The sequence below is a fragment of the Rousettus aegyptiacus genome, unplaced genomic scaffold, assembly GCF_014176215.1.
Source record: "Rousettus aegyptiacus isolate mRouAeg1 unplaced genomic scaffold, mRouAeg1.p scaffold_m13_p_14, whole genome shotgun sequence".
In the NCBI taxonomy this organism is placed as follows: domain Eukaryota; kingdom Metazoa; phylum Chordata; class Mammalia; order Chiroptera; family Pteropodidae; genus Rousettus; species Rousettus aegyptiacus.
The window spans coordinates 31,109,796-31,132,760 of NW_023416289.1; the positions used below are offsets into that span (position 1 = coordinate 31,109,796).

General features: G+C 46.4%; 1 protein-coding gene and 1 pseudogene across 1 annotated transcript in view; one reads left to right on the forward strand and one right to left on the reverse strand.

Annotated features, from left to right (window-relative positions):
- Positions 1-21,235, reverse strand: part of RHPN2 (rhophilin Rho GTPase binding protein 2) — a 48,541-nt gene extending 27,306 nt beyond the window's left edge. The window contains exons 1-2 of the mRNA XM_016133254.2: positions 21,086-21,235; positions 10,246-10,361 (exon numbers count right to left, since the gene is read on the reverse strand). Coding sequence (XP_015988740.2) covers positions 10,246-10,361; positions 21,086-21,154 — 185 coding nt within the window. The 5' untranslated portion in view covers positions 21,155-21,235. The remainder of the gene's footprint in view (positions 1-10,245; positions 10,362-21,085) is intronic.
- Positions 21,236-22,040: 805 nt separating this feature from the next.
- On the forward strand, positions 22,041-22,159 carry LOC118611735 (annotated as a pseudogene).
- Positions 22,160-22,965: the final 806 nt, after the last annotated feature.

Below are 22,965 nucleotides of genomic sequence, written 5' to 3' on the forward strand. Positions count from 1 at the left end.
GAGAAGGGAAGAGAAGCACTCTCAGCCAAGTGTTTCAGCTGCCAGGTGAGCAGACCCCCCCGGGTCCTCACAGGCAAGTTCTGGGTGTCCACCTGCAGATGTGAGTGCCAAGATGTGATCAACGAGGTGTCTTAGGGGTGCCAGGTACCTGCCCCATTTTGACCCACACCTACTAGTACATGGACCTGAGATGTAGCCAATGACACTGAGCTGCCAAACATGACTCCTAAGACATCTGTGCAAAGAATTAGCCATGAGGAGGGAAAAGGGAACTCTTCTCAGCCACCCATAAAAGACTATAAATTATCCCCTTAAAAGAAAATGGATGAGAAAATAGAGGAAAAAGTAACAACACTCTCACTCATCCTATAAGGCTAATATTACTCTGGATCCCGAACCAGAGAAAAACATCACAGGAAAACAAAATGACAGACTGACACCCTTTATAGATACCTATGTGAAACTCCTCAACGAAATATTAGCAACTTGAACCTACCAACCTATAAAAAGGATTATATACCATGACCAATAGGGATTCATCCCAGGAATGCAAGGTAGGTTTACTGTCTGAAAATCAATTAATGTAACATACTGTACGTTATTAATAGCTAGAATAAAGGACCAAAAAACACATGGTTACCTCAATAAATGCAAAAAAAAAAAAAGTGCAGGCATACTTCAGAGATACTGCAGGTCTGGTGCCAGACCATTGCAATGAAGCAAAATTTGGAATAAAGCAAGTTGTGATGTTTTTGCTGGTGGAGGATCCTACCTTCAATTTGCAAAAAAAGTGTAACACCTGTGAGGTACAATAAAGACAGGTATGCCTGTTGTAATAAAGTCCAACACAGATTTGTGATAAAAATTCTCAAAGAACTAGGAATAAAAGAATTTACAAAATTTCATAAAGGACATCTATGAAAACACACAGCTAACATCATACTTCATGGTGAAAGACGGATACTTTCCCCCTCATGACCAGGAACAAGGCAAAGATGTCTACTTTTGCCACTTATGACCAACACTGCACTAGAATTCAAGCCACTGTCAATAAGGTAAAGAAATTAAAGGCATCTGGATTGGAAAGAAGGAAGTAAAACTGTCTTTATTTACAGATGACATAATCTTATAGGAAATATCCAGGCACCCAGGAAACAAATACTAGAACTAATAAATTTATCAAGGTCACAGGATACAATTCAATACACAAAAATAATTTTATTTCTATATACTACCAATGAATGACCTTCAAATGAAATTCAGAAATAATTTCATTCACAATAGTATCAGAAAGAGTAAAACAAAGGAATAAATTTAAGAAAATCAGCGCAATACTTGTACACTGAAAACTTCAAAACATTGCTGAGATATTAAATGAAGGGACTTGCCATGTTCATGAATTAAAAGGCTCACCACTGTCAAGCTTTCAATTCTGTATTAACAATTTTTATTGAGTCAGTGAAATTCCAATCAAAACCCAGTGAGCTTTTTGATAGAAATTGACAAGCTGATCCTAAAAATTATATGTAAATAAAAAGGACTTAGAATAATCAAATAATTCTGGAATAAAAACAAAGCTGGAGGACTTATATTACCTGATTTTGAAATTTACTATAAAGCCACAGGAATCAAGACAATGTGGTATTGGTCTAAGGACAGGCAATGAAACAGAACTGAATCTAGAAATAAATTCTTACATTTTCAGTCAATTGATTTTGATGACAGTGACAAGACAATTCAAGGGGGGAAAAGTCTTTCCAACAAATGGTGCTGAAGCAACTAGACATCCTAGGTACGTCAGTGTCTCCAAGACCACCACCCCCAGATTCAGTGATTCACTAGAAGGACTCAAAGGACTCAATATATTTAGTTGTACTCTTGGCCCTGATTTATTACAGCAAAAGGACACAAAATCAGTGAAGGGAAAGTACATGGGGGTAAATTCTGGAGGAAACCAGTCACAGATGGCTAAGGTCCCCTCTCCCAGGATGGCTTAATTCCTCCAGGAAGGAACGTATGTAATATATTCATTAGAAATGTAGCATCCAGGGTTTTACTGGGGGCTAGTCAGGTTGGCAACTCTGCCTAGCACGTTTCCAAATTCCAGACTTCAAGAAGGAAAGCAGATGTTCAGCATAAATTACATGGTTTGTACAAATATTTTAAGCACAATGAGCCCCTCTTATTAGTCCTGGAACTGGTGGGAACTCTCCTGAAATCCATGTTTGCAGATGCCAGCCAAGGGCCAACTTTGAAAGCAGGCCTTCCCAAGAACAGCCATCTCAGGCCTGCTATAGTAGCTTTTCTGCACAATGGGCAAAAAATACACCTCAATCTAAATTTCATATCATATACAAATATTAAGTTGAAATGCAATACAGAGCTCAATACTTGAGCAAAAACTCTAAAATGTCTAGAATAAAACACAGGAGAAAAGCTTCATGACTGTGGGTTGGGCAAAGTATTCTTAACTACTCACGAAAGCACAGTCCATAAAAGAAGAAATTGATAAATTGGACCCTGTCAAATATTAGAACTTGTTTCAAAAAACAAACTCAACAAACAAAAAACTTCTGTGCTTCAGAAGATACCATAAAAAAAAAAAAAGGAAGAAAGATAAGCCAGAACTGGAGAAAATATTTACTAATTATAAATCTGATAAAGAATTTGTATTCAGAATATAAAAAGTTCTGTTAGTTAAATAACAAAAAGACAACTCAACTTTTTAATGGGAAAAAGATTTGAATAGACATTTTAGTAAAGAAGATGTATGAATGGCTAACAAGCATATGAAATAATGCTCAATATCATTAGTCAATAAGGAAATACAAGTGGAAAATTAGATATCAATGAGATACCACAATGAAACACCGATACACACCCACTAGATTGGCTATCCTAAAAAAGACAAACAAGAACAAATATTACTGAGGATGGAGGGAAACTGGAACCCTCATCCATTGCTGGATGTAACTGGCACAGCCACACTGGAAAACAGTTCGGTAGTTTCTAAAAATGTTAAACATAAACTTACCATCTAACAGAACAATTCCACTCCTAGGAATCTATATGAGAGAAATGAAAACACGTGTCCAAACAAAGACATGCATGTGAATGTTTAGAGTAGCATTATTCATAATAACCTCAAAATGAAAGCAATCCAGATATCCATTAACTGGCAAACAGAGAGACAAAACATGCCACATCCATAGAATGAAACAGGGTTAAGCAATATGAAGGAATGAACTTGACCCAAGTTCTCCAGCAGAGGTTTTGACACAGACTTGAAGACCTTCCAGGTGCTTCCTCATTTTGCAGATTAGGAATCGCTGCAGAAATAAACAGTAGCAATTAAAACCAAGTATTGAGCCAGACCTGGCTGAGCACATTTCCATGACCCATCTAGGCAGGTCCTAGTCACTCCTCAGACCGGATACTAGAATTTATGCTCATTTCATCAGCCAAGAGCTCCAGCAGCCAGAGAATTGGTACCTAACCATCTCTACCTCCTCACTAATGAAAATCCAGTCACCTGTCATCTGTTTGCTTTACTTACCACCTTTCCTTCCGAGAGCAGAGTACCAACAGCTTCTCCTAACGGTCTGCCCTCTCCACTGGGGCAGCTCCCTGCCCTTGTCACATATTTGGGCCCATCAGTTTCTCTCCATGATGTATTTATATTTCTTCTCTCCCTTCTCCTCCCCTCTAGCCCCCATCTGTCTTGACCAATCAACAAGCTTATGCTGCGCCCTCTTGGAAAAAGCCAAGCCTAACCCTGGTTGCAGATATGATGGCATCTGCCCTCTTACCATCCAGTAACTTTTCACATGTGCACATCTGGGCTCCTCAGCCAGGCAATGAGATATTGGAAGCTGAGCTGGCAACTATCATTTGTTTGGGGATTTTTAGGGGAGGCCATGATCACCAATAAGAAATAACATTTTCTATTACACCCATGTACACATGCATACCTAAAATGAAATTCTCACGAAACCATCCTTTGCCATAGATGTGAAACACTCCAATATGTCTATTCTACCATAATAACCTCTTAAAAAAAAAAAATGATGTTTGCAACTCTCCAATTCTGATTCTCTGACACCAGCTGGGTGCCCAACAATTCAATTCAGTTCTGACACCAACTCCCGGGGTTAGCACAGACTCCCTAGTCATGGCTCAGTACCAAAACATCATCACATTGGGCACCAGTTGCCAAACACAGGGCTCCTGTAACTTCTGACCGATCAGCTATAAATCTGGGGTTTCCGCAACCCCCTCCTCAGGTTCGATAATTCACTAGAATAACTCAAAAAACTTGGGAAACACTTTACTTATATTTACTATGGTTTATTTTAAAGGAAAAATTCAGGAAGAGACAGATGGAAGAGATCCGTAGGCCGAGGAGGGGCACGGAGTGTCCGCGTCCTCTCTGGCATACTACTGTCCCAGCACCTCAATGTGTTCACCGGGCCAGAAGCTCCCCAAACCCCATCGCTTAAGGTTTGATACTTGATTAAATCATTGGCCGCTGGTGCCTGAATTCAATCTCTAGCACTTCTCCCCTCCCTGGAGGTCCAAGGTCAAGAGCTGAAAGTTCCAACCTCTAATCAGGCTTGGTCCTTCTGGCAACCAGTCCCTCCCTCCATTCTGAAGATCCCCCTCTCTCATCAGCAGTCCAGGGCTTCTAGCTCTATGCCAGGAACCACGCATGTAGACCAAATATTTATTTTTTATTATATACCACAAAAGCAACCCATTTAACTGATTTCATTTATACTATGGGCCACAACCTGCTGCTTGTAAAACCTGTACTGCAGAGATGTTACTGAGAACATGACCGATTCACTAGCTGATGATGTCCACAAGGATGCATGGAAGAAAACTCTCCCAGCCCTCACTATTGGGATTGGAATGGCTCCTTCTCAGTAACTGGTTGCTTTTGGCAAATGGGCATGCAATGTGTTCCAGATCCCATTCCCTTCTTCATAATGCCTTCCCAGAAAATCGGAGATAAACTGTCTAATAAAGCATAGAGGGCCTGGTAGCAGGTACTAGCCTTACTTCCAGCTCAATCTCTCCCCTATCCTTCCTTCTGCTCCTATATTCTCATTCACTCCTGTTTTAATCTTACACGTTGTAGGAGTAAGGTGCCTCCCATTTATTTTGGAATGAGGCAAGATGAACTATAACTCCTGGACGTCAAGACTTTGCCTTCTATTTCTTTGTATTTCTCCTGGAACTCGGCATGTCCTTTCTACATCGTGGGGGCTCAACATATTTCAGTTATGAAAGAATAGCAGCACAATAAAGACCACTGTCTAGTGGCAGTGTGGGGTGGAGGGCAGAGGGGTACTGACTGGTCCTCGGCAGCAGAGTGGGTCCAACTTAAATATGACGACTTAGACCCTAAGACTCCTGTCCAAATACCTAAAGAGCCTCCAAATATGCCAATAATTCTTCTACCTCTCCATATTGATTTACCACATCTCTTCCCTCTAAACTTGACAACAATACTCTGGTTTCTCTTCAGATTGCATAAATCTTTCACCTTTTAGACTTGACGACAATTTGAGATTTAGGATTGCAACAAATCAATGCTCTGTGGATGTGGACATCTTCGTGTGAGTCACTGTAGAAAGGGCTGGTGGTCAGGCGGAGCCTCAGGTTTGGTTTCTATAATGTTGACCTTTGGGTACATGATGATTCAGAAATCAACTGCCAAGTTGTTTCTAGTACAGGTAATGATTTTTCACTGATTCACTGGCGTAAGGTAGCTTCTCAAATAAGGTACACCAATTCAATAAGGCGAATGTGCCTAGCTCCCCTGCGCCCAAGCTGGAGGAATAGCTTGGGGCAACAGGTAAGAATAGAACCAGCTAGTCCAAATTAGAAACTAAGACCAGAGCCTTGGTCTCCTCAGTACTGGTGCCCTGCACCTGGGCTGCCTTTCCAGCTAAACAAAGAAACACTTCTACGGGCCTTCCTGTAAGCACATGGCTTTTCTCAGCTTTCCCTGGGATGCGCAGCTCCTCTGAGGCCCTGTGGTCTGGGGCCGGCTGGGACAAGACGGCACTGTTTCCGCCCTCTCCGGCGGAGTCTCCACGGCCTCCCTCCGGCCTCGACCACCAAGGGAAGACCTATTCTTGGGTTTTTCATAATGAGTATGCATGTACTGCAAAAGTAAAGAATGAGAAGGTGTCCCACTTACTTTCTATGAGTGCCCAACTCACCAAGTGTGAACAATGAGAACAAGGGCGGGCGGGCGGGCGGGCGGGCGGGTGGTTGGGGGTGGGGATCCATGTTCAATTATTTCCTGAGAATACTGACCATATCCACATACGGTTTCTCTCAATTTGGAGTTTCTGAGACCTTTCCCACCATTAAAGTCCCTATGTGATGTTGGCCTCTCTGCCCCGAGTCCAAAATTTCTTTAACATCCCCATGTTTGGTCTTAAAAATGCATGCAAATTTTGTGTTCTGACCCATATTGTCTCTATGTAACATTTCCCCCCACGTCTTTTAGTAAAATTGTCCCTCTGGGAACAGGCATGACAACAGGCACCACAGGCTTACACCAGCTTCAGAGGCCTCATTGGAGCAGCTTGGCCTTAATCCATCTGACCCCAAATCCTGCTCTACTGGGGATTCAGGGACGCCACAGCAAGTGCTGCCCAGAGCCCTCCCGTGGCCACGGGGCTAAGGCCACAGATCGGCCCGTCCGGCACGACGTCTGTCCCAGCCCCTCTCCCAGTGCCAGGAGGCAGGCCTCAGAGTCGGCGCAGGCCCCAGCGGCCACAGAGGGCTTGCACGCCCCACTGCAGAGGGGCACCAGCCTCCCTCAGAACTGACAACGTGAGCAGTCATTAACCTCAAAGTATTCTCATTACAGCCACCACCACCCAGGCCACCCCTGGCTCAGAACTTCATGACCCTCTGCACTGGAGATCACAGACTAGAGGTTGGTGGGACTTGTCACTTGGCTCTCAGGGTGTTATTACCGACTGCCCCTTGAACTACTTGCTGATGTTTACAAATTCTACTATCAGAAGGTTAAAAACAAAAAAAGTCAGATCTCTCGCTTCTCCTGAAAAAAAAAAAAAAAAAAATCTGAACACCTGGCAACTCTGGCCCTGCCCTCCAGCGGGGCAAATGGCAGTTGCCCTTCTGAAGAACACGTGTGTCCTGCCCTTCGCAGCGGTCCCTACCGCTCCCTGTGGTCTCACAGCGCGGTCCCAGCCCTTTGCTCATTTCCATCTCACCTGGCCCCTGCAGGCCTCGGGGGGGCCGCCCCTGCTTCAGTCCAACAGCTTCCGGTACAGGAGGGGGACTCGAAGCCCACAGAAGTTAAATGACTTACTCTTGTTCAAAGAACCAGTTAAAACCGGGCTGTGTGGCAACTTGCTTTAAATTTCACAAAGACCATCTCTCTTGCAGAGAAACTTCATCACGTTTCTACCTCAGCTTTTCTCAAGGGAGGGAATGGAGTTGGGAAAAGTGAGAATATTGTCCTTGCTTAGCCTGGAAAAGTACATTTAAAATATCTGATACCTTCCTAATAAAACTCCAGGAAGCTCGGGGACTCTTGGTTGATATAGATCCGAGAAATCCTTTGGCGGGGGAGGGGGTAAAAAAACCTGGCTTCTCACAGTCTCTGCCCAGCCTTGAAGCCTTCTTACTTGTGCAGTTAAGGACTAGGATCCTGGCTGGCATTCTTGCATCTTAAGGGACATTTTCCCAAATGCCCTCCCCCCAACCATATTCCAACTGCTCTACCTTCATCTGAGGACTGCGATGGGATATCTGAGAACCTGAAAACAGACAGAAGGACAGACAGAACAGTGAGGCCCAGTTTACGACCGAAACTACCCTTTGTTGGCAGGGACAGCCACCTAATCTGCCACCCAGCGACACCCCTGGGGTGAGCTGGGCTTGGCTAAAGGCCCTATTTGTTTTCTAGAGACCGTTTGCGGTTGAGTCAGATTAATAAATACCTTTAGGGTTTCCTCTGACAACACTCTCCAGCGAGGGGCACTTTGAACCCTTATATCACTGTGAGAATCATTAACAACACTACCCCACCCCCACCCTGCCAGCTCAACTACTGCCAGCCTGAAAATGAGCTTGAGCCACTGCTGTTTGCTGGTGTTATTAGCAGAGCAAGACAGACAAAACTGCCCTAGTTCCCATCTTAGAAACGCGAAGTTCCCCGGTGAGAGTGCGCTTCCCTGGCCATCCTGTCTCTAAGGCCACACCACCCTGCAGCCATGTCTATCATTACTCCCTTCCATTGACATCCTGACTCAATCAGGTTTATTTACTTGGGTATTAATATCCTCCCACAAAACATTAAGCATCACGAAAGCAGAGTCCTCTGATTGTTTGTAGCCTTATCCCCTTGCACCTCAAACTCTGCTTGCCCCTTAGTAGGTGCTCAACAAATCCATTTGTGGGGTGAATGAACAGACAAAGCAACTGCAGCCCACTTCTGGGGAAGCCACAAAGTCAGGGATGTTCACCTGCCACCCTGGCCATAGGACTATCCTGTCAGTGGCAACCAAAATCTGTAGCCACAAAACACACCAGAGGGACATGCCTGCGGCCTGCCCCACAGAGCAAGCCCGGCATGCAGCGGGCACTCCCAAAACTGGGGGCCTCTCCTGAGTCGCACTGGCAGCACTGGCCACATATGGTCCAGAGTGCTGTGGTCCTGACAATTTCCAGACTTCTCTGGGGACAGGGACACTGTCAGATATTTTAAACGGTGAAACGTGACAATATTTTCCCAGTCTCCTGAAGTAATAACCTCCCTTCCGTCCTGTTATAGAAGTAGCTGGAGAAGAGGGTCCCAACACATGGCCACCCCCAGGACTTGTGTCCACCAGGACAACCAACACAGGCACAGCACTGGCGTTCCTGGCCCAGTGGCAGGTTCAGGGGGTTGCTTATATTATTCTTCTGTGACTTTGCAGTATTTCACAATAAAAATGAATAAAAGCAATCCACGTACTTTGTAAAAGAGCATTCGAACATTGAATGGAGTAAAATGAAAAGAAGAGTCGCCTCCACCCCTTCATCCTAGTCTTGCTCCCCAGGGCCAACTCTACTAACACGTTCTTTCTTCATCCTTTTTTGGAAAAGGTCTGTGCATACACAAAAGCATGTGTGCAAATCCTTTAAACACAGTCTCAGGGCATGTGTCCTGCACCTTTCTTAAGAAGCAAATACAGACTGATTCAGAAATGACTTGAGCCCAGGCTCACATTCAGAAACACTCCTCTTGTTTACTGAGTGCTCAGGTGCGCTGATCCCACCTATTGTACATATCTGTGACCACCAAAGCATTGTGGCTCCTTTACAAACACCCGATCTGTGTGTGTTTTTCCCAACAATCTCCACACCACCTCTGGGCTCCCTAGGGCCTCCAACAGTAAAGCTGACCCATTGGGAACACCCTTTAGCCATATCCCGCCAGGTTTCTGGGTTCCCTGCCAGGTTCCACGTCCCTGCAAGCACTCCACATCTCTTTCCGAGGCTCTAGAAGGCATCTGTCTCATTTCCCGGGACATCAGGCATTGTGCCTGGCTCGACTGCCCAATGCAGGAGGCAGCATGGGACTGAAAAGAATTACCCCTAGAACTCTGAAGGAAGTTCAGAAGAGGAAGCTGGCACAAGATCTTTAGTTGCACTGAAGGGTGTGGGGAGGTCTTACAGCTGCCTATGACACAGGTAAGGCTTCAGAGAGTTCTGTGCTCAGTAGGTAATGATTTTACCACCAGAGCATAATAATGAGTGCCTCAGGCGCATGGGGCTGTACTGGGCCCCTCTCATTAGATGGATGGTCACTGGCAATAGAAACGTCCCCACACCCTCCTTTCTGTCTTCCTTTCCTTTATACATTCAATAAATATTTATGCAGCATGATTCTAGACCAGGCATAGTGCTCGGCAGTAGAGGAACTAGATGTGTCCCACAGAAAACAAACACAAATACAATAACTGGACACCCCACAGCCCTCCCCCCAATCCCTGAACACATGGACAGCTTAGGTAAAGTACTTGTCTTTAACATAACTGAGCTCTAGACAAGAAAGAGCATGCTCCAGGCTACAGAGATAAGGAAGAAACCCAAAGCTAAAACTGAGAGCCGGAGAGAAAGTTGGGCAGGCCTGGGACTTCAGGGAATAGGTGGATAGGCTTGGAGGAGGCGGGACTCCCAGCTGAGGCCGTGGAGCCAGCAGTCACCTACTTCAGAAGGTTTTCTGCTCCCGTTCTCATCCGCACAGCTTTCAGGATCTGCTGGTTCAAGGCAGCCCTCTGATTCTGCAGTTTGCTCCGGCCGGTTTGTGCAAGGGGATTACAACCCTACGGGAAAATGAGAAATGCCCCTCTAAATTGATGACAACATTTAATATAACAGAAATGATTTTAAAACTAAACTTTTCTGAAAGTAAAAGTAACAACATGGAAAATATGTAAAATATTGAAAAGTATAAAAAAGTAAATAAAAGTCACTTATAAAAACGTAACTCTAAAACAGCCACTCTAGACTGGTTTCTTTCCTATTCACGTATTTCATGTGCGTGGTGTTATGCTCCACATTAGTGGCTGTGTCGGAGTCCCCAAGACCAGCCCCACATCTGGACTCACAGCACTCTGCATATAGTCGCATTGATGGCTAAGATTTATTGCATAGCTGGGTTGTAGGGGAAGAGACATGGCGGACCCTGGAGGAATCCATGTGCAGGCTTCCCTACACTCCTCTCCCATGTGGGGTCACACAGAACACACTCTTCTCCCAGCAACAAAAATGCAGCAACATGAATGCGATGTCTCTGTCCAGATAGGCACATTCGAGAATCAAAGCCAGGGATTTTATTGGGGGCTGGTCACAAAGCCAGGCGTTTTATTGGGGGCCAGTCACAAAGCCAGGGTTTTATTGGGGGCCTCCGCCTAGCACGTACCAAAATTCCAGGCTCCCAGAAGGAAGGCAGGTGTTCATCGTAAACCACATGGTTTTTGCCATCAGTCCAGGCACAGTGAGCCAACCTTATCAGTTAGGGGATGGAGACAACACTCCAAGAGCCAGGTTCCCAGATGCCAGACAGGGGCCAACCTTGCAAGCAGACCTTCCTAAGGATAGCAGCTCCAAGCCTGCTCCATTAACCCTTTCCTGCACAGTGGCTCATAAGGTTACCATATGTTTTCACTTAATGTTCTATCGTGAAAATTTCCATTATTATGAAATGTTCCTCAAAACCATGATTTTAATGATTGAACAATACTGCCTTTTTTTGGATTTACCTTTTCCTTATAGTTGGACAGTTAGATTACTTCTAAGTATCTGCTATTACAATTATTTGATGCATATTTGTAAACACAAATCTTTATAAACCAATTTTTTCTTAGTAGATTTCTAGGACAGAGTGATGGGGCGGGAGGGGGGCAGGGTAACCTTTTTAAGGGCCCCCATGCACCAGCCCAATTATCCTCCAGGAGAGAAAGGCACTCCCTATTCCCTGTCCCCTCTCACCTGCTGGCCGTAGGCAACCACAAACCTACTTTCTGTCTGCCTAGTTTTGCTTATTCTTGACATTTAATATAAATGCAATCATACAAAATGCGGTCTTTGTGATGGGCTTCTTTCACTTGGCATAGTGTTTTCAAGGTTCATCCAGGTTGTAGCATGTGTCAGTCCTTCATATCTTTTTGCCCCTGACCAATGCTCCACTGCATGGGTACACATTTATCAATTCATCAGTTAATTGACATTTGGAGATGTTTCCACTTTTTGGCTATTTTGAAAAGGGTTGCCTGTTTGTGTGTAACTTTCTATGTGGATGTATGCTTTCCTTTCTCTGGAGTGGAACTGCTGTGTCATATGGTTAATTCTCTGTTTAACCATTTGAGGAACTGTCAAACTATTTTCCAAAGTGGCTATACTATTTTATATTCCCACCAACAGTATATTAGGATTTCAATGTATCCATATCCTCACTAATGTTCGTTATTCCCTGTCTTTCTTATTATGGCGAAACTTGTGCATGTTGTCTTGACTTGCATTTCCCTGATGATTAATGACGTTGACTACCTTTTCATGTGCTTATTAGCCATTTGTATGTCTTCTTTAGAGAAATATCATTTCAGATTCTTTGCCCATTTTTAAATTTGGTTACTTGTTTTTCTTTTATTGTTGAGTTGAAAAGTGTTTTTAATCTCTGTCAAATTGATGTGCAAAAACAGGTATCCTATTTTTCTAATTTATATTTATTATTAGTGAAGATATACATTTTTTAAATTAAGTTTATTGGGATAACACGGGTTAATACAATTATATAATTTTCAGGTGTACATTATAATTTGACATCTGTATATTCTATTGTGTGTATTGTGTGAATATTTTTTTCATACATTATTGATCGCTTGCATTTCTCTGTCAGTGAACTGTCTGTGTTCTTGGTCCATTATTTCCTGGGGCATTGGATTACAATGTTTCATTCTTAAGAGTTTATCAGAATTAAGGTTTCATTTTAATCTAATGGTATTCTTCCCACCCAGGAGAAAGAAACCCTGGGATCTGAGGGCTCCATTCCTTTTCCAAGTTTATCTTTAAGCTCTTGCCCACTGACTGGGCTGTGATTACACCCTGGGAGTGGCTGGTGGGCAGTATTGTGAGAAGACTGCCCTTTCTCTCCAGCTGCGTCATTGCAATGGCAGCTCTGCACACACCTAGCCTCCCCCACCTCTGCCCAAGACACGCCCACAGCCTCCACCTGAAGGAGGGAGAAGTGAGTTATCTGCAGCCTCAACCTTCTCAGAGATCCCCATTATCAGTGACCTTTGGACTAGCAGGTCAGAAATGAGTTATGTTTCTCCTTCCAAAAAATATTTCTCATTCTCAGTTCCCAGCAGGTCACCACCCACCTGTCCCCCACACAGTAAAGTTCAAATTACATAGAAATTCAGAATCTAAGTTGGAATGATATTAAAGTTAATATCTTTCAGATTATTAAATGATTTTCGATTTAAAATAAAAAATCAGAAAACTAATTTTCTTTTTTCAGCTATAATTAAATATCTTTAATATTAAGCTAGTTTAATATTAAAGGACTAAAATAATTGCCAGCCTCTTTCCTTTCCACTTCCAAAAATTACCATCAAGGGATTGTTCAATCAGACTCAAAATTACATGGTTCACCAAAGCTGTGTTCTATTTAACAGAGAAGCTTAAAAAGCTAATTCCTTTATGTACATTTCCAGAGCTAAGATAAGCAGCCATTCCAGCTCAGGGATAAGAACTTTCCTTGCTCCTTACTTTACCCAACTTCTGACAGGTCCGGAGTTGCTACACCCTAAACCAGCCCACAGATGTGAGGTCAAGTTTCTAGATAAGACATAGGAATGTTTAGGATTAGATTGGACTGAATAATTAGACTCAAATGACATTACTTCTTACTGACAAGTAGGAATGCTGGGCCTGCTGGAAACACCAAAAACATCCACAGGGTTACTGGGAGACTTCCCAGAGCCCTGAGAGGTAAATTTGGGGAAGACGGCCAGAAAGATCGCCGCCAGAGGCTGTTTAGCCATCCGTGTCTACTGTCCCTGCCAGGGGTTCTCTGCTGGCGGGAACCCACAGTCCTTGCCCACAACTTAGTTCCTGATTGGTTCATAACAGGATATAGAGCTGTTCCAAAACCGTTTGTGCCAGGGGCCAGGGCAGCACCTGTCACTCCTGCTTGGCCTGGGAACCTGGCGTGGGGAGGAAGCACATGAATTGTCCTAGCCTCCAAGGTCACCATTTACAAGATTAAGAGAGAAGTGAGTCTTTTCTCTACGTGGGGTCTGTTGGTTCCCTTACCAGACTAAGGTCTGGGCATTTGCATCAGTCTCAGAACATGGAAGGATGGTCCAACAGCCAGCACTCAAGAAGGGCAGGTCCTGAGTGAAACCTCAGCTCCATCGCTAAATCTGTGGGTGTCTTCCAAGTGTCAAGACAGCTGATGTGGACTCAGTGTCCTGGATCCCACAATTCTGAGGCTTAGAGGTTTAGAGGCCAAAAGAGTGGGCTCAGAACTTAAGCCCATGTCCTTCCTGGTACTAAGATGGGCTGTGAGGCTGCCTGAGTAACAGGAATGTGTGGGAATGTGTGACAGCTCGTCCGCCAACCCCAGACGCCCCTCACATGCCTCCTGGCTGAGGGCTGCCCAGCAGCACTGCTCATCCTTCGGGCACACTGGTCTGCGTCCTACTCTCCCACCTTGTGACCCATGGTGGTCAGGTGTGGTGAATCCATGCTGCCACATCTCCTTCCCAAAGGGAAGAACATCTGACTCGTGCCCAGCCAGTAGAAAAATCAAAGGCCCCTAGTGCTGAGATTGGTTCAAGGTGAGCACCTGACATAGGACAGTCTGAACCCTTCAGGCTTCGGTATCCCTATCAACTGTGTACCTAGGGGAACGTGAGTCTGGGCAGCTGCAGCCACCTTACCAAAGCAAGGACAGTGTCTCCCCAGAAATGAAGCAAATCCAGGGGGAGCAGAGCTGAGAAGCTGAGTCTTGGTGGCAGTATTGGTGCCCTAGATCAAGCCAGGCCTGAAGCTATTCTTCTGGATTTCTCAGTTACTGAAGGCAATGCAGTCCCTTCCTTGCCTAAGTCACTTTTTAAATTACAGTATAAATTACATATAATAAAACAACATAGATTTTATATACATAGTTCGTTGAGTTTGGAAAATGTACACACCTGTGTAACCACTACTCCAATCAAAAATTAGAACACTTCCAACACTCCCAGGCAACTGATACTGTTTCTATCGCCACAAACTTTTGCCTGTTCTAGGACTTCATATAGACAGAATCAGAATGTGAATTCTTTATTATCTGGCTTATTTTGCTCAATATTTGAGATTCTTCCATGTTGTTGCACTTATCGGTGGTCTGTTCCTTTACAGAGCTGGTAGAATTCCATTGTAGGGATGTAATGCTGTGGGTTTATCTGCCTAAGCCATTTTGGATTTTTCTGACACCCGCAACTAAAAAAGTCCTTACTTGAGTAAGTTCACCTGGAGTGAAAATTCTACCTGTCAACATACACCACATGCCCTTAGTGTATAGTCAGTCATATTGTTCGGCTGGGAAACAAGTATTTAAAAGCAGCACCTAGGCAAAAACTGAAGGCATTTTATTTGAAAGAAAGGGAAGGACACTTAAGCTACACCTGCAGAGACCCACACTGGAAAGGAAGATAGGTCAGGACACCAGAAAAACACACACAGACAGAATGGAGCAGCATTTCCTTCCAGACTGAGGCCCTGCTCTGGGCAGTACCTGATACCTTGCACCCCTCCTCCACCCAGAGAACCAGTGGGACCCTTCTTCCACACAGCCACTGATAAAGCCCATACGAATTGAGGGCACAGTGTGAACCTGGGGTCTCCAGGTCAGAAACTGAGTCATGGATGACTTTGCAGGGTCCCCTGGCCAGAGACCCTCACAGAAAGCATGGGAGAGCTGGTGCTTTTTGCTGCTTCTTTACTCCTTCCTAGTTACATAATCCCTCACTCAACCACCAAACTCTGGAAAATAGAATTGTTTGTTTATGAGTTAGCCAGAAGCTGTCAACTAGAAAGCACAGAAATAGCATGCAATACTCTGCAACACACACACACACACACACACACACTCACACACGCACGCGCGCACACGTCTAATTTAACTCTTTATCATGCTAGAGATTCAGGGTAGGCTGATGAACAGAATCCAGCTTTTTCCACGTCCATAAGTAAAACATGGATTTGGCTCTCGTAATGAGCCCTCCTGCCCTTCCAGGATCCCCATCAGGGTTGTAGGCTGAGGCTCAGCTGCCTGCCAGCATCATCTCGACACCTTCATAGGGGCATGGGACCACAACACAAGTCAACACCCAGCTATAATCTTTTAACTAGATGCTCCCTTCAGTTGGTTTTACAAATCGTTAGAAACACCTATTGTGTGCCACTCAGTTATTTTTCAACACGCTGAATAAACAACAAAGATTTATAATCAGCAAAATAGTCATGAATTAAATGTATTTCCACAACTAATGACCTGCTTATTGCAACCCATAGGATGTAGTCACCATGTTAACAGGCTTTATCTAGAAGGTGACTGTGTGGGGTGGGGTGGGGTAGGGTGGGGGCTGGTATGTGTGTGAGATTTTGTACACTTCTCTAATAACCTTTTTTACAATAATTTATACTATTTTTATAATACAAATAATATTGGAGGAAAGGAAGCTAATTCTGAGGTGGTCTTCAATCATCTGCCTTTTCTCTTCTTACAATCCAGTTGAACCCAGGGACTTTCTGAGGGCATATGGCCATGCTGAACTCTATGGGTCTGACTGGAAAGGCCTAAAGGACTTATATTGCATCTCTCCCCATCTCGGGGACTGCAGGTGGGGACCTCGCTCCTGTTGACACCCCTTGCCACCTGCTCTGACAGATACTCAGTTCTCTGGCTGAGTTGCACCTGGCGCACTGCTGTCCTCTGTGGCCACCTCCAATGTAGCTTTTATGTCACGAGACTCTGGTATCTGAGCCAAAGGAGGAAGTGGTGATCAAGCTAAGGCCAATGCCTGGTCTCATCAGGTGGTGTCTTGGAAACGGCCCAAATAGCCCCAGGAAGCAAGGGACATTTACAGTATTACAGCTCATCATGTTGACTCTCCTCTGAGTCACCATGAAAATTCTGTTTCTGCCAGGGGACCCCTTCTGGCCAGGATCCTGAAATGTGAGGAGGTATTTATCAGACACACCCTCTGAGCTGCCAGTGTGCACCAGTGCAGCTAGACCCTCCCCAAGGTCATGATCAGTCTGGGTCTAGCCTGGCCTTTAGAACTTGGCCCACGCCATGGCAGGGTATGGGGTGGGGAGGAGGCAGCACGGTAAACCTTCACACTCCCCTTTTCCTTCCTTCCGTCCGCACCTGGGAAAGGATTCAAGGCTCCAAGGGGATGAGTCCAAGTACCTGGCGAGACATCATCAATGCCCAGTAAAGCTAGACCTGCTGGGCCCCAAGACCTGGGCTCTGCAGACTCAACCCAGTAGAAGGCTTCCCAACACATAAGTGTGTACATAAATGTTGCACACACATGTCCAACATGAATTACACCCCACTAAAACGAATGGTATGGAGGAAGAACTAGGAGAAACTTCTGGGTATAAAAAAACCCTCCTCTGTTCTTCTCTGCTGGAGCCTCTGGGAAGCCCAGAGTAAACAGTGACCACAAACCAGGACACTGTGAACTGTGGGGCCCCATCCACCCTGGAGTTTTCTGTGCACAAGAAACAACTTCTCCAGCTCTTGAGTAAAAACAATGGAGCTAAATTCATTTCAGGTCATTAGTGTTCCCAGAGGATGAAGAGGCAGAGATAAGGACCTGACAATGCTGTATTTTGTGCTGACTCTCTTCTTCCACACAGTGCTGAGACCTCTCAGGCCCTTTCACGGCTTTCTCTACATTTTCTCTGGCTGGTTCTATTTTGGCCAAGGACCAGGCTCTTAGGGCTTTAGGACTACAGAACATAGAAAGGCCTGGAGACGAGCCCTGCTCTCAGGATTGCAGTGTCTTAGAAACCTGCATTACTCTGCATTAACTATAGGCCAGAACACACATTCTTCCAAGATTTTCATTAGGATCAGCATAAAAATCTGGGGGAAAAGGTGCTCCATTTCCAATGGTCATTCTTTTAAGAAAGGAATTTATAGCACTAATCTTACAGACCTGTACCTTTATGTAAACATATAAATGTAAATAAAAAATGAAAAAAAAAAAAGTGAGAAGCCAGAGAAGAAACATATTGCAATAGACCAGAAAGTGTTGTTTTTTATTTGTTTTAATTCAGAGATTCTCCCCCCACACCCCCACCAAGTTGCTAGCCCAGGAGGCTCCCAGTGGGTCCTGGGGGTGTCCATGCCTGACCTGGGGCTAAGTTGTGTCCGCGTCCTTGGGCTCTGCACAGCCAAGTCTTACACAACCCCCCAAAGACCCTGATTTACCAGGGGGCCTCCCTCTCTGCCAATGATTGTCTCACACATTCAGGGTCCCAGCCCAGCTGACACAGTGGTTTTTGGGCAATTTGTCTTCATTGTATGTACAAGTCACACAAAACGGACCTGAAGCTGTGAATATGGACTGTGGAACCCTCCTATCCCCCAATACACACATTGTTTGCTCTCTGTACTAAAGCAAAAAGGCTGATTTCTGTCCAAACATGGACCAAGCTATCAGACAAAGCGCCAACTCCTAGCACTGCTTGGCACCCAAGGAAATGAGGCCCACTGTGAACTGCTACAGAAGCCATACTGAATCAGGGTCAAATGTGCCCCAAAACCTGACAGCTGTCAGGCTCAGAACTGACACTCAATAAATGCTTTTGGAATGAATGGAGCACAAAGGCATTTCAAAAAGAGGAGGGGTGGAGAGGTAGAATAAAGCGAATAGGATGAAAAGAGAACCTTGATTTTAGTAGAAATTAATTTAATCCTGTAAGGATGGACAAAAATCCCAAAAGTTCAGGGGCACTTGTATGATGCCCTGACTAAATCTCCAGCCAGGGTGTGCTCTTGGCTGCCAGGTTTCTGGAGTGGACTCCCCTCTGGGACCACCACTTGGATATCTCATGGAGGCCTCGACTCCAAGACCACCTGCTTCCACACCAGCCTCCTGGGTCCCCCATGTCAGTTAGGCACATGACACCATCCACTCAGACACCTAAGGCAGACATTTTGGATTCCTGCCAGCAGGAATGGTCCACCATATCCTGCCCATTAGTTCTTACCATCCCTGCTAACACTGTCATTGCTCTAGACCTCATCATTCCAACCTCTTCACTGTGATCACTGCCTCTGGTCTGAATTAGGGGTGCAAGCTAGTGGGAAAGATGGGTGGTAGTGGGGCTCTTTATACAGCACTTTATATAACTGACTGAAAGGCATCAATAATCAATAGTCCATTATCAGAAATAGTGGGGACCACAGAGGGCTAAGTCCCACAATTCCAACTTCTCCCTGCCTGGCTCCACCACTGCCTCTCTACCAGCCACTCAGCAAAGTGGTCTCGTGATGTGAATCTCACATGTCCAGTCCTGCGTTAAACACTTTGATGAATCCCTGGCTCTCCTCCCATACATCCAGGACGCATGACCCCAAATAGCCTAGTTCCCACTTATATCACCACACTGCAGAGGGTTCCCTCACAAGTGTTCACAGTTCCATGCTTTTACCCATGCTATTTCGTCTACCTGAAACGCTCTTCCTCCCATTCTTCATCCTTCTCTACCTTTTATTCAAGGAGCATTTGTTTTAGGTCAAACTGGCTTGGATCACAGATCAGGAAAGGTTCAACATCAACACCTTTTTATTATCCTCACACGAAGAACATTCTTTGGATTGGTAAGAAGTAGCACAATAATCATTACAAGGTCTCCTTTTCAAAAGAGATGTGATTTACCTTATTTTAAACCCACAATTCTCTTCTCCTCCACTGGAGAAACTGCATCTAAGAAACGTCCGATTCTGCATCCTTTCACGGCTTCGTTGCCATGTACTCTTTCCCATGTACATCCTCCCCCTGGAAAACCTATTCTGGAACACTTGGGATCATAACCCTCACAGGTATTCTCCATCTCTTCTGCCCCTCCCTCAGTCATTTCCCCCAGGTGCCACTGTAGGTCCAGACCCCCAATTGCTGGGAGAAACAATTCAGGAAGAAAAACTTTCCCAGAAAGAGGCAGTAACTTGCTGGAGGCTACACAGCAATTTTGTGGGGGTGGCAGTCAGGCTCTGAGGCTCTGGTGATTCCCAGGCCAGGCCTCCTTCTGCAACTCCATGGCCTGTGATCCTCTGTCCCAAATGCCACACATAATTAGTAGTTATAATCCTATAATTCTATGATGGCATCTTTAAACTTAAATATACCTTAAAACTACTCTTCTTTTTAAAAAAATGCTAAAATCAATTTAACCAAAAATAATTTTTTCCCCACTCTGTCCTCACCTGTTTCCACATTCTCCCCTCCAGTCCTGCCCATCCCCTGGGGCCGAGTCTCCTCACCAGAGAGCAAAAGCCCAAAGGCTGCGGCACAAGGGAAAAGGAGGAAGGTGCAAAATCCATTTACCCACTGGATCATGAGGCTTTGAACAATTAAGAATTGATTGCTCTGTGAAAAAGTTTCATTTCCCTGTTTATAATTATACACTCTACCTTGGGTCATATATGTTATTTAAAAAAACACACACACAATCTCTCTACCCACCCAGTCGAACCTGGCCAAGCTCCAAGGGCTATTTTTAGACTGGCAGGGACCTGTGAGGAGGAAGGGTAGAAGGTGTCACCGTGACTCCGGGCTCAAAAGCATCTTTGTGACTCAGGCCTTGCCACCTTCAGGCATCCAAGCGCCCCCGCTCCGCAGGCTGGAGTCGTTTTGGAGGGACTGGGATGGGGACTGTTATGTGCAGGGCGGGAGGCCTGGGTGTGTGCCGAGGGTCGCCTGGAACTACTCAGCTCTCCAGGAGCCCGCACTCGCCCCAGGTCTCTCCAACAATCAATTATGTCTGCCGCTCTCAAGCCCTTCTGGGCGACCCCCGAGGTCACCTCCCACCAGCAGCTTTCCCGTGCACTCTAAAACGTTTAAGAAACAGAACTGGAAGCATTCTGGAGACCGCCAAGCTGTCTCAGGGGGTCCTTCTATCTCCTCCGGCGCCCTCGACAAGGGCTCGGGTCCCAATGTGCCGCGAGGAGAGCGCCAACGCAACTATGAACGGGTCCCTTCCCCAGGTGCACCCTCTGGACTCCATCCTACGCAGGCACCTGCGCGGGGTGGCCTCAGACATCTCCAGCCCCGGAAGCCACCAACTCTCGGCCGTCGCGTACACGGCCGCCGCACCCCTCACCCGGAGCCTCAGCCCCGCGCGCCCTAAGGCCAGCGCGCCCCCTCCCCCTCCTGGCCTGGTCGACCCCGGTCGCACTCTCCTGCAGGCTCCTCCGCAGCCTGGAGTAAAAGAGGTCTGCAGCCCGCAGATTTCCCGCCTGCCCGAAGCCGCTCACCTTCCGAAAGTAGCTGTCGCCTTCCTTCTCCAGCGGCTGGGGGGCCGCAGGCAGCAGAGTGTCAGTCATGCTGGCGGCGCGGGAGCGGAGAGCGGACTGAGGTTGGGCAGCAGCAGGGGCCCTAGCGAGAGCGGGTGCCGCCCGGCCCTCGCCTCCGCCCCTCTCCGCTCCGCCCGCGAGGCCTTCCCTCACGCCCCGCCCCCAGCCCGGCCGCGAGCCGCGGAGACCCGGCCGGGCCCACCGAGGCCACGCCCCTGGCCCCGCCCCGGCGCCTGATTGGTGGGAGAGGCCTGGTGCCCAGACCTGAGGCCTGCCGCGCGGAGAGCTGGGACCCCTGGGCGCGTCGCTCGCCCTCTCTCAGCTTCAGGGACGTAATCTGGGCGTCGTGGCAGTATCATTCCTGTGGCGCAAGGGTGGGCCGGGGTCTCCGCGGCCGCAGTGAGGCCCAAGCTGGAAACCTGGCTCCTTGTCTGGGGCGGTGAGGGCAAATGCAGAACGCACGGGTAAAGTCGAGGCCCTTTTCAGGAGGAGCGCAGACGCCAGAGGACAGTGGACCAGACCTGATGCCACGTCCAGGGGGCGGCGGGAGCGCAGGGCTCTGGGCCGAGTGGTCAGCAACAGCTTCCCGCCGGAAGGGACCCCGGGGCTGGGTTGGGGACTCAGGGAGAGTTTGCCAAATGACTCCGCGCGGCGGTCAACCCCTTGTTCCCCCACCCTCGCTGCAGAGACTAGGTGGATCCCCTGGGGCTTGAAGAGGGCGCTGGAAGAGGAGGTCCACCTACGGAAGGACCCCCAGAACGGGTTTTGTGCTGGAAAGACTCGGCGGGTATCCTTGAACATGTTTCTTAACCACCATTTCAAACCTCAGTTTTCTCAACTGCAAAATGGGGCCGCATTACCCGCTCTCTGGCTGGTCGAAAGTATAACTAAAGTGCGTGCTAAAGCTCTTAGCTGGGTCTACGGCCATGCCGCCCTGAACAAGCCCGATCCAGTCTGATTTCGGAAGCTAAGCAGGGTCCAACCGGGTTAGTACTTGGGTGGGAGATCACCTGGGAAGACCAGGTACTGTAGGCCTAAAAAGGGATTGTAAGATGACAATCTGTGAGGTCGACCAAGGGTTGCCTCGTCTAAAAGTAAATAAATAAAAATAAAAGCTCTTAGCTGGGCGAAGGGATGCACTCACCTAGCTTAGGGGGTCTCTGGGGACAGGGTTTGCTTTGCACTACTCTGTCACCCACCCACCACTGATGGGTAGACTGACAGACTCAGGTCAGATACCTGGCAGAACAGGGTCCCAAACCCTGAAGAAGGAGCAGGAAGCCCCCAGCCCGGGGCGGGGTGGGGAGTAGACACGCCCCTTCAGGCCAATGTCCAGCGGTCACAAAACCCCTCCCCCAACAAGAGACAAGAGACACCTTAGGGCAGTTGCCACTGCGTTTGGCAGTCACAGTAGATGCTATAGGTAGAACAACCTGCTTTCAAAACAAGCCGAGCTTTTACTTCTCTTAAAAAATATAAAAATTTAAAAGGAGGTACATTAGGGGTGTTTCGAAACTTTTAAAATAAATAGTAGCAACAACCAGGAACCAACAATCAAGTAAATTTCAAAACAATCTACCTGTCACTGCAACTCCATGTTGTGAGGGAGGTCACCCTACTACATTTGTAATAGAACTGTAACTACTACTGCTACTCCTAATTAAATTATCCATAATAGAACCTCTACTTTAGCCAGAAAGTTTGTAGATATTATGCTTCAGTCTCATGACCCTTCTTCACCTAAGTGGATTAAATGGTCTTCATTTGAGGAGTGAAGTGGCCAAGGGCGCACTCCCCTGTGGCTGAGATCTGTTTTAGTTCTGGCCTGCTGACTTCAGTCA